Source organism: Ictalurus punctatus, chromosome 3 (assembly GCF_001660625.3).
Source record: "Ictalurus punctatus breed USDA103 chromosome 3, Coco_2.0, whole genome shotgun sequence".
Lineage (NCBI taxonomy): Eukaryota > Metazoa > Chordata > Actinopteri > Siluriformes > Ictaluridae > Ictalurus > Ictalurus punctatus.
The window spans coordinates 874,688-887,057 of NC_030418.2; the positions used below are offsets into that span (position 1 = coordinate 874,688).

At 44.4% G+C, this 12,370-nt stretch overlaps 1 protein-coding gene across 5 annotated transcripts in view; it reads right to left on the reverse strand.

Annotated features, from left to right (window-relative positions):
- Positions 1 to 12,370, reverse strand: part of rock2a (rho-associated, coiled-coil containing protein kinase 2a) — a 50,324-nt gene that overhangs the window by 27,981 nt on the left and 9,973 nt on the right. For all 5 annotated transcript variants that reach the window (XM_053679318.1, XM_053679319.1, XM_053679317.1 and 2 more), the window contains exon 2: positions 886 to 967. In XM_053679318.1, the coding sequence (XP_053535293.1) occupies positions 886 to 967 (82 nt within the window). The remainder of the gene's footprint in view (positions 1 to 885; positions 968 to 12,370) is intronic.

The window sequence follows — 12,370 nt, forward strand, 5'->3', positions numbered from 1 at the left end:
GGACGTCTCTGCGGCTTTTTAAACGACATTTAAGAGCGCGTCCTTCGTTTTTATATTTCCTTATTTTGAGATTATTATTTGTGTGTTTTGATTGATTGATTTATTTATTTATTTTACACCGCACTGATGTATCCTTAAAGCTTATAGCTGACAAATCTGGACCAAAATAAAACAGAAGAGCAGCGACTACTGTACGAGCGTTCCTCCGTCCTGGTGCGCGTTGGGGTTTAGACGGTCGTTTAGCATTCGGGAGAGATTTAAGCTTCTCATTTATTATACAGGACACTTCTCAGCCATTTTGATATCGTTAACTCGGAGGAAAAGAAACAAACATTATTATCAACCTCGTCTCGTCTGAAAGCTTAAAAATAGTCCATTATTATACGAATATGACTCGCTGCTGAAAAAAAAAATATATATATATAAATAACATAAAAATAAATACATTCTGGCACCCCGCAAGGCCAAAATAAACAAATGTCAAATCAATACATTACTGAAAATTCTAGTCACATGATTAGGACACGACGCCGAACCGGGTTTTTAGCAAATTCTTCAAAAATCAAACTTACAAATCAAAAGACAAATTTGTTGTTTATGAGTTTCACGCGTGTGTGCAGCAGAAACATTTATAAACACTGAAACAGATGATGTCTTTATAATTACAATATCGAGAAGGAAAAGTTTTAAACATGGACACAGATGAAAGTTAGCTAGCTAGCTTGTGTTCCGACACACGGCGCAGCTCGCATGACCGAGAGCTGATTGCCAAAATTCCTCGTTTCCAATGCATGCGTGTGTGTGTGTGTGTGTGTGTGTGTGTGTGTGTGTAAAAAGCACAGTGGCCAGATGTTGCTCAACTTCACAGCTCACACCAATACTCACATCTGTTCAAGAAGGTCTCGATGTTCTTGTTTTTGCGTAAGGCGGGAAAGTTCAGATCTAGAACCACGGCGCTCATGGCATCCTGAAAGAGACGGAGAGAAGAGAAAGTGGATCCTCGCCCTCGTTTACGTTTTGACTGGATGGGAACGTCGTTAATGTGAAAGTGCCGACGTTAACTCGGGTACAGCTTCCGTCCTGCGGTCTTCAGTATCGGATCAGTACCTCCTGAATAGTCAGGTCCTTTAAACGTGAAACATCACGTGTGTGTGTGTGGGGGGGGGGGGGGGGTCAAGGTTACGTTAGTGTAAGATAAAGCATAGCATTAATTATCTAAATCAATCATTTATGTCAATGGAAGGTCAAGACAAACTGTGTGTGTGTGTGTGTGTGTGTGTGTGTGTGTGTGTGAAATCTCATTCCTACAAAAAGACAGTGAAACAGGAAATGATGGAAGCACAGAACACCATGACACTCTCTGGAGTCTCGAGCGGAATGTGTTATTTCCTGTGTGTGTGTGTGTGTGTGTGTGTGTGTGTGTGTTTCCGGATGGCTAAAATAGTATGTTCAACATGCAGTATTAGGACAGTGGGTTCGAACAGTGAAATGAGGACTGTAATCAATGTGACACACACACAGAGAGAGAGAGAGAGAGAGAGAGAGAGAATGTATGTGTGTGCGTGTGTGTTGGACTGTTTTCCCCAGTAAGCGTTTCCATGGCGATCTCGTCTGGTATGTAAACCACAACAGACACAACAGACCTGAGTTTGAGTAGTCAGCCTTATAAGTGTTTAAAAGTATTTAACCGGCTCCCCTCACACTCACGCGAGTTTATGCGCACACGCGCACACACACACAAAGAATGCAGAACGCATCAGGCCGATATAAATACAGTCATGTGAAAAAAATAAGTACACCCCATGGAAACTGGATTTTTATTATTTTTTTTTTTCATATTTGGACGAGCAAACATTTGATCCTCTTTGAAATAGTGCCTATTAATAAAAGGTGATACACTCTACCAATGACACATTTAAATGAACATTTTGTAGATTTAAATGAACAAAAAATTGATCAGTCATATGGAAAAAGTAAGTACATCCCTACGTTTATCACACCTTCAGATCCATGAAGTTAGAATCGGGTGTTGAAGATTCCAGGGATTAGAACCTGCAGGTGGAACCGGTCTTATTTATTCCCCTCTCATATCTAGTGTCTGGTTATTGAGGTGTGTGCCGTCATCATGCCAAGATCTCAAGAGCTCTGTAAGGCCTTCAGAACAAAGCTTGTAGATGCTTACGAGTCTGGTGAGGGATTTAAAACGATCTCCAAATTATACGAAACGCATGATTCCACTGTGAGGAGAATCATCTATAAACGGCGCAGATTTCGTCCCGGCAAATTCAGCCCGAGAGCAGAATTCTCCAAGAACCCCCAAATCTGATCACAGGATCTGCGAGCAAGTCTCGCAACTGTAGGTGTGAAAGTGCGCGCTTCTACAGTCAGAAAGAGACTGCACAGATTTGACCCGCGTGGGAGGCGTGTCAGGAAAAAGCCTTCGCAAGACTACGGCAGTTTGCCAACGAGCACACAGGCAAAGACCAGACCTTTTGGAATAATGTGCTCTGGACAGACGGATCAAAGATAGAGTTGTTTGGCTACAGTAACAGCAGACATGTTTACTGCAGACCAAAGACAGCTTTTCAGGAGAAGCACCTCATACCAACTGTGAAGCACGGTGGAGGTGATGTTATGGTTTGGGGTCGCTTCTCTGCCTCAGGGACTGGACAGCTTGCGTTCATTGATTCAACTATGAACTCTGCATCATATCAAAGAGCGCTCGACGATGACGTGAGGCCGTCTGTCTGAATGTGGACCTTTGAACAGGACGAACGATCCTAAGCACGCTAACAAACGGCTCAAAAAGAAGAAACGGAGGGTTATGGAACGGCCTGGTCAAAGCCTGGAATCGAATCCCGTTGAAATGTTGTGGGGGGGGATTTGAAACGGGCAGAACATGCAAGGAAACCTTCAAACATCTTGCGGACGAACGAATATTGCATGGGAGAGCGGTCAAAAATTCCAAAACGCCTGACGGATGATCATGCAAAACGCCTACGAGAAGATATTTCTGCTTAAGGGGGCGATGCTAGCTTCTGAGGCCAAGGGTGTACTTACTTTATCCGCAGAAGAACATCACATCTATTGCTATTTCTGCTGAGTAAATGACTAAAAATAAAGCTATTTTTCCTTGTGGTTTTGTTCAAGTGTATCAACTTTATTAATAGGCGCTGCCTCAAAGAGGATCACATGTCTGCTGGTCCAAATATGTAAAAATAAATAAATAAATAAATAATTAAAAAAAGGGCAACAGTTTCCATGGGGTGTACTTATTTTTTCACATGACTGTATATTCACCTCCCACAGTCCGTGTGTGCGTGTGTTTAGAGCTGATATTAAAATTTCATATCACGACAATTACGTGACCTTTTATACGACGGCGGAGACTCGGCTCGGCCAGTCAGCGATGTACGAGATGACGAGCGCCATGGCGTCGACGCCGGTATCAGCATCAGAGTTAAAAACGCTGGAACCTGATCTGTTTCAGGACAGTGAACGGCTGGACGGACGAAAGCATTAAAGCGCCGCTGCATCGCTCCCTTCACCCAGATGTCCCAATGTCCATTTAGACTGGACCGGTCTTAAAGTACGGCGAGGTGATATTTTCGCCCGTACTGCACCCCTCTGTACCCGAAACGTAACGTCCCTTCTGTTGGAGCTGAATAAATGTAATCAGCTGTTAATGGAAAAGGAGCTGCTCCTGCTACGGGCAGAAACCCCACCAGTGCACCACAGCTATAAAAGGCACGACCCAAACCCAACACTTTATACCAGATTCCACGCTTAAAAATAGCAGCTGGAATGATTACGTGGAGAAACAACAGGCAGAGCGAAGGAGGGAGGGAGGGAAGGGGGAAGAGAGGGAGCGAGCGAGAGAGGAACTCTAAAGCCTAAAATCTCCATCCGACACCAGCACCGCTCCAACACAACGTTACACAATCACAACACGACATTTTGTTCTGTTCTTAATCGGGGAAAATACACCAAGTCCTGGTTTTCAGACAGGCCGCATCAGCGCTGATAACCGAGATCCATCTCATAATCCAACAAATTCACGATTCCTGGCCTGGGACTAAAACAAACAAACAAACAAACAAACAAACCAACCATCATATGTGCTTTTGTTTGTGTGAAACTGGTGGGGTCCCCGCCCCCCCTCCCTCCAATGACGGACTGTGTAAAGGGTGCCGATACTTTGCACACAGCATCAGATGGAAGGCAGCTAATAATTCTACACCTACAAAGTGAGCTGTATGACAGGTACAACTGTGGAGTTGATTTATATGTTTAAGCTTAAAAAGATGGAAGAACTAATTAAATAATTACATAAAGACATTTAAAAACAACAACAACAACAACAACAACAACAACAACAACAATATGACGTTGCGATATGGCGAAAATTTCACATCAGGAGATTTAAAGATGCTTCCACGATACAGACACGATGACATGCGCTATATCAAGACCTGGGAATTATAAAGTTCTGAGGTTTGTTGTCCCCCCCCCCCAATAAAAAAAGAACTGAAACGATTTAAGAATTAAATCAAATTAACATTTACATTAAGGGTGCACGATACCGTACGAGACATTTCCACAACGCGTAGATGATACGCATCGTTATATTTAGACGCTTTTACATAATTGAGGTCTGTACACATTAAATAATGAATAATAATAATAATAATAATAATAAAGAAGAAATAATAGAAAACAGTGCTCGTAGACGCTACATAAAAGCAGCACTGAAAAGCAGCAACAACAACAACCAATTTAAATATTCAAAAATACACAAAACTTTAGCATCTAACTGGCTGATTTCAATCGCTACGGTGATAGCCGTGATATCGGAGAAAAGCGTATCGTGACACCGCAGTGTCGGTATTCCGCCGCCGTATCACCCGGCACTACACCGATAATCCAGAAGCGGCTCAGTTCTCCGACCGCTCGCGCTGTTGATGCTCGGGCTGAAAATCCCTCAGCAGCTGCTTTAACGAGCACCGAGACTCTGTCACGTCACCGCCGGGCCGCTCCCACGGAAACGTTCCTCGCCCGAGTCCCGACAGAGCGTCAGCGCCGTCACACAAAAAGTGGCAGAAAATCTTTACGGCGTCGCACGAGCGCTTCCTTCAGATCGACGCCTACGACCGAGACGCCTTTACTATATAATCTCGCGAGTCATCCCGACATGACGATTTTATTACGCGCGGCGTCGCTTCACGCTCGCGTTTGCCCCGGGAGGTTTCCGAGCCCGGGAGCGGTCCAGAGACACGATCCACGGTCCTCTTCCAAAACGGTGGTCTGGCGTTTACGTCCAAAAACCGCGTTATAAAATTCATCGGAAATTCAGCGCTTCTCCATCCCATCATGTTTAAACTTCGTTTCTCACATCGGATCTTTGGTGTTCGAACAAGCCGAGTCATCGGGTCACGGACCAGATGAAAAAGCTACGCAGATCGGCGTAAACGTACCGTTTCTTACCGGGTTTCCTGCAGCTAATTTACATACATGTACGCGATTGGATACCGCAGAGGTAGGATCTGCTCCTGAAGCCGTCACGGGTCACGTTTAGAAAACTAGCACGCTTACGGTGCTCAATGAACCTGGTACATAACCACAGACGTCAGGTATAACCGTAAGCGGCGATGACGGCGACAGGGGCCGTAACGCTAGCGTGGAAGGGAGCGGGGAGCGGGTAAGGAAAAGAGAAGAACTGCTTCACGCATTACAAAGGAAATCTCAGAAAGAGTGTGTGTACTGTTGCACAACATCATAACTCATCAGAACTCCATTTCGACACTCGAGGGGGTCTGTGATTCACGACGTACGTGAAAATCTTCGTCATTTTCAAAAACGCATCACAGGTCCTCCCCTCCTGAATAATCATAGGTCAGTTCACAGGATTTGACGCTGTCCATCATCACGTATTACATCATGAGCTGTGGGTGGAGGAAAAAAATAATAAAAAATGGAAGGATGGACAGATGATAAACAAATGACGGAACAATGTCAGAGCACTTTTCAACTCCACACTTATTCACAGAGTACAGCATGAGTCACTCGCAGTGTCTCCACACACACACACACACACACACACACACACACACACACACACACACACACACACACACGGTTACACAATGTGCTAAATCGTCCCACACTCAGACAGAGGTGTTAACACTGATGTCTCATATCAACCATCATCATCAGTTCTCTCTCTCTCTCTCTCTCTCTCCCCCCCCCCCCCCCCCCCCCCCCCCCCCCCCCCCCCAAATCACACACACTTGTTTCAGCTCCTCACTTACACAGACCTCATTAAATATAAAAGCTCATCATATAAATTGTGCAAGCTGCATTATCCAGAGAGAGGTCAAGTGTTCCGAAGATTTTTTACAACTCAGTCTGCTGGAAAAACATCTGGATCGATAAAGAAGTAATAATTAAATACTGTTAGGGCTGGGACTGACACGGCGCCGGGATATCGGTGAAGTAACTAATACATTAGCGTGCTGAGCTGTAAAGTGCAGGTTTATAGCTGGCGTCTGAGTGAAGTGAGGCTTTCAAGATCAAAAAGCAGAGCAAAGGATGGTCAAAAGCAAGGAATCTACAGCACATCGAACACCACCACAACTCAAAATACTGAAACTCTAAATGCTGCAACGTGAAAATACCAAAACACTAAACGGGGCAAAGTACAGCGACTCAAAACCCAGCGACTCAAAGTACAGCGACTCAAAACCCGGTGACTCAAAGTACAGCGACTCAAAACCCACCGACTCGAAGTACAGCGACTCAAAACCCACCGACTCGAAGTACGGCAACTCGAAACCCAGCGACTCGAAACCCTGCGACTCGAAACCAGGCGACTCGAAACCAGGCGACTCGAAACCCGGCGACTCGAAACCCGGCGACTCGAAACCCGCGACTCGAAACCCGGCGACTCGAAACCCAGCGACTCGAAACCCGCGACTTGAAGTACAGCAACTCAAAACCCAGCGACTCAAAACCCGGCGACTCGAAACCCGCGACTCAAAACCCGGCGACTCAAAACCTGGCACCTCAAAGTACGGCGACTCGAAACCCGGCGACTCGAAACCCGGCGACTCGAAACCCGGCGACTCGAAACCCGGCGACTCGAAGTACAGCGACTCAAAACCCGGCGACTCAAAACCTGGCACCTCAAAGTACGGCGACTCAAAACTCGGCGACTCGAAACCCGGCGACTCAAAGTACAGCGATTCAAAACCCGGCGACTCGAAACCCGGCGACTTAAAGTACTGCAACTCAAAACCCACCGACTCGAAGTACGGCGACTCGAAGTCCGGCGAGTCGAAGTACTGAAAGTTAAAAACACCTCTCCTCAAAATACCATAACTGAAAATACTGAAAGTCAAACACTTCAATTCAAAACAGCAAAAAACTAAACACAGGAATTCACACTACCACAACTGTGACTCAAACTACCAAACCCCACATTTTTAAACCAGTCACCACATTTTTCCTGCGTCTCCTTAATTAATTTTAAAAAATATGTTCACGTGTTAAATAAAGTCATATTTTTTCTTCCTAATTTGACTTCCTTTGTTATCTTTCACTCAGCATGCTGACTTCCGCTCGCCAGGTTACTGTTTTCACTGCTTTAAGATCTGAAGGCGGGACGAGCGCTGTGATTGGCTAGTTCGAAGCTTACTCGAGCTTTACCCAATATTAGCCCCGCCCACTTTACATGGAAGGGGAGAAACTGTGGATAAATACATGAAGACTTTAAAAGTTCCTGATTAATCGGAATTTTATACTTCGAGGGGTTTTATTAGTTTAGTTTCCTGTCGGTTTCTCTTTAAGGGGAAGTGAGCGAGTGAGCGAGTGAGCGAGTGGTCGAGGGTGTGTCTGAGAGCGAGAGAAAGTTGCTGCTTTTCTGTGAGGAGGACGAGAGGGCGAGAGGAGGAACGATGTGTGTGTGTGTGTGTGTGTGTGTGTGTGTGTGTGTGTGTAAAAATGGACAAGGCCACTATCACAGCACCTTATAAGGCAGTGTTTCTCCCTACTGCTCACACACACACACACACACACACAATAAGTGAGGGAATGAGGGAGTGAGGGGGAAGGGAGATAAAGAGAATGGGGGGAGGAGGAGAGTCAGAAAAAAGAGCGAGAACTGTGGTGGAAGGACGGAAAGATGGAGGAAAAATAAAAAGGTATAAAGGAGAGGAGGAAAGAGGGAATAGCAAAAATAGAGCATAGAAAAAGATAGGAGAAGCTGTAAGAAGAAATGAAACAAGGTAGAAAGGAGAGAAAGAATAAGAACATAGAGAGAAAAAGAATAGAGAGAAAAAAAAGTAAAGAGAGAGAGAGAAGGAATAGAGAAGGGGGACAAAGAGGAAAAAAAAGATGGAGAAAGATGGAGAGGGATAGAGAGGCACAGAAAGAGAGAGAGAGAGAAAGAAAAGAGACAGAAAAACAGAGAGAAACAGCAAGAAAGACAGAGAGAGAGAGAGAGAGAGAGAGAGAGAGAGAGAGAGAGAGAGAGAGAGAGAGAGAGAGAGGGAGAGAAGGGGAAACTGGTGGGTGGATGTAAGTATCTGAAGTCGCAGGAAGTAATTATTAGTTATAGAGTTCCGCGTCTATAAATAGAACACTCATCCCTGTTCCCTTCATCTCTCTGTCCATCCCCCGTCCATCTCCCTGTCCATCCCCCTGTTCATTCCCCGTCCATGCCTCTGTCCATCCCTCTATCTATCTCCCTGTCCATCTCCGTGTCCATCTCCCTGTCCATCCCTCTATACATCTCCCTATCCATACCTCTGTCCATCCCCCTGCCCATCCCCCTGTTCATTCCCCGTCCATGCCTCTGTCCATCCCTCTATCTATCTCCCTGTCCATCTCCGTGTCCATCCCTCTGTCCATCTCCCTGTCCATCCCTCTATCTATCTCCCTGTCCATCCCTCTATCTATCTCCCTGTCCATCCCTCTGTCCATCTCCAAGTCGTATCAGAAGCGCAGCAACATGTAATTTCCCTCTTCACTCGTTTATTACAGATTAATTGACCAGATTAATGTTCCACAGAGATGTGCATCAGGGAAAAGTCACAAAGGTACAGTGAAAGATAGGGAGAGACACACACACACACACACACACACACACACACACGCACACACACACACACACACATCAAGCTATTTGTCAATCAGTCTATCTAATCTCAGTCCATCCTGCACTCCTGTCTCCTTAATGGATTAAATGGAGCAGGGACAACAAACACTGTGTGTGTGTGTGTGTGTGTGTGTGTGTGTGTGTGTGTGTGTGTGTGTGTGAGAGAGAGAGTGAATGAGAGACTGTGTGAGGGTATGTGTGTGTGTGTGTTTGTGTCATATCATCTCATGATATCATCTCACGATACTCCAAGACATTTCTACAACGCGCAACACGCATCGTGACGTTTAGGCTCGCTAACAAACCGCCAGCGAAAACGCAGAAACGTTCTAAATGTGACGCAAAAAGAAAATTCTTTCAAACACGAACAGAATTAAAAGAAAGCGAACTCTGATTAAAGTGTCTCGGAGGTGGGGTTTGTTTTTTTTTTAACCCGGACTGAGACTTAGCAATTAGCAAATGTGCTAAACGTGATGATGTACGAAGCCTCGAGCGCATCGTGAGATTAGCCGATGAGAAGTGAAAACGATAGTAACAGTAATATTACAAATCAATACACACACACACACACACACACACACACACACACAGAGCGTTTGCGGGATGTTTTGCTCGACACACAGCTGCTGATCTTCGAGATGTCATTCATCATTAATGATCCTGAGGTCCTGCAGCTTTACACCATCACCACTAATTTAATTAGCATGAAGACTTTAATTACGCTAATTTACTCCTGCTGCAACACACACACACACACACACACACACACACACACACACACACACACACACGAGATTTTGTGGCTAATACGCTGTGTACAGAAAGCCAACACTGGGTTAAAATGTCCGTGGTGGGAACATTTGATGTGTGGAACCAGCTAGCTTTAGAAGACACGTACAGCTAGTACCATTTCTCATGGAAAGTTCAAACAGGCCACGCCCACGCCCGACACTACGTTGTATCGATCGATTCATTTCCCCTCGTTTTTTCCCGCCAATACTTTGCATTTTTAAGCAACTTGTGATTAACGACATGGATCCTGTAACTATTACGCTATTATATTCCTGTCATATTTTGCTGAATTTAGACCCCAAAGCATCGAATTTCTTGTAGCGAGTCGTCCAAAGCCAGGATTTCTGTTCTGGAGCGTCCGAGACGGAACCTGATGTCAACAGCGCACGGTGTGTGGATCGTTAGCGAGCCCATTCCCCGCCCCTGAGCTATACCTGCTTTACCAAGGTCGATATCACGCCAACAGTCCATGATCAAATCTGTGTCTGTGCCACACACACACACACACACACACGGAGAGAGAAACTGCACAGTAAGACACTCTTTTATTCACAGAGTGATCTACAGCTCAGTCTGTAAAGTCTCGCACACGCAGCTCAGCACTTTCACTCCTCCGAGCTCAACAGAACCGTCATGGTTCAGTGAGAAACGCTTATTCAGCTCATTCGACACAAGACACAGCGTGAGAGAGAGACACACACACACACACACACACACTTCACTGCGAGCTGAATATGATTAAGCACTAAATTTACCCGGGGGCGAATTAAATAATCAGATAATTTCCCTGACATTCATCCCGATTTCACCTTTAATATCGTTAAGGATTAGATTGGACCGCTTGCTCTTCAGATCAGATCAGACGGCATGCTGGCTTCTTTAGTTTTTCCACTAGAGCTACGAAGAGCTACGAAGCGTAGAGCGCCCTCTAGAGGAGAAATAAATATGATCGCTGGCTAATTTTGTGGCGTTATTTCAGGTGTTTGATTCATTTTGGACATCTCTATTTTCGGTTGCTGTTTGGAGAGTTAGTTTTCGGTTCAGTTTGAATGTATAGATCTTTCATCGACTTTAATATCTATTAATAGTTGATTTATACGTATGTTAATATTGATATATTTATTTCATTTAAAAGAGTACAGTACACGGTACAGTCAGTAGTTTATTTCTGTAATAACGTTCAGTAAGATTTTACTTTGAGCGCCATGTTTTCATTCAGTGTCCGTGTTAAAGACTATCGGTCGATGAATGGGTTGTCGGCAGGTAGATACCGACCGACTCGGTTATCGGTAAAACCCACTATCGGTCCGTCTCTAGCATCATGCAGCTGGAGTCGGGTCGGACGTGCGGCCCAAAGTACACATGATAATGTAGTTTACATTGCGGGTGTCCGATATGACCATAAAAAATGATTAACGGTGATAAAATAAATGACGTTTATATTAGGGGTATCACGATACTTGCAGACGTTTCTATGATACATTAAATGTATCACGGTATTTAAGTTTGCTGACAAATTTGCCAGGAAATCAACAGTTCTGAGTTTTGTTGTTTTTTTTTTAAAAAAAAGTGTAAATATAAATAAGTCAATTAAAATGTAAATAAATACGACAAAACACTGAAGACTGAAAGGAAAAAAAAAATATATATATATATATATATATATATATATATATATATATATATATATATATATATATATATATATATATATATATATATATAACTCTGTAAAAAATATATCTAATGAGAAATATTCAAAACTCTAACAACTAATGAAGTGATTTCTGTTTAAAGTTTATAACTTAAACATTCACACTAAAAAACACCGCGACGCCTGTACTATCTCAGAAAAGTGTACTGTGACATCACTGATCACGCTACTGCGCAGCTCCAGTTGACATGAGTACAGATTCAGTCCCGCAGTGTGCGCAGTGTGCGCAGCGTGCGCAGCGCTCATCCCGGGGATCGTCCGCTGCCTACGACGCCTTTCCTTTAACACCAGGAGGAAACGGAACCAAACTGCCCCGTGTGATTAATGACGTTTCACTCACCAGATTATTCCTTAAAAACAATCAAATTCCTGTCATGTGGAATCAGGAACGCTGCAGTAGGGAAGATGTTAAAGTGTGTGTGCACGTGTGTGTGTGTGTGTGTGTGTGTGTGTGTTTTAGGGAGAGAGAGAGTGAGCAAAATATCTTTTCACTCCCACACACAGCTCCTCGGCTCGTCTCTCTACATCCACCTGCACTGATTCACTACAGGGAACAAAACAGACGCGTGCACACACACACACACACACACACACACACACACACACACACACATCCTTCATCCTGCTGACAAGCTGACACTTACCGCAAATGCATCAAACACACACACACACACACACACACACACACACACACACACACACACACACAC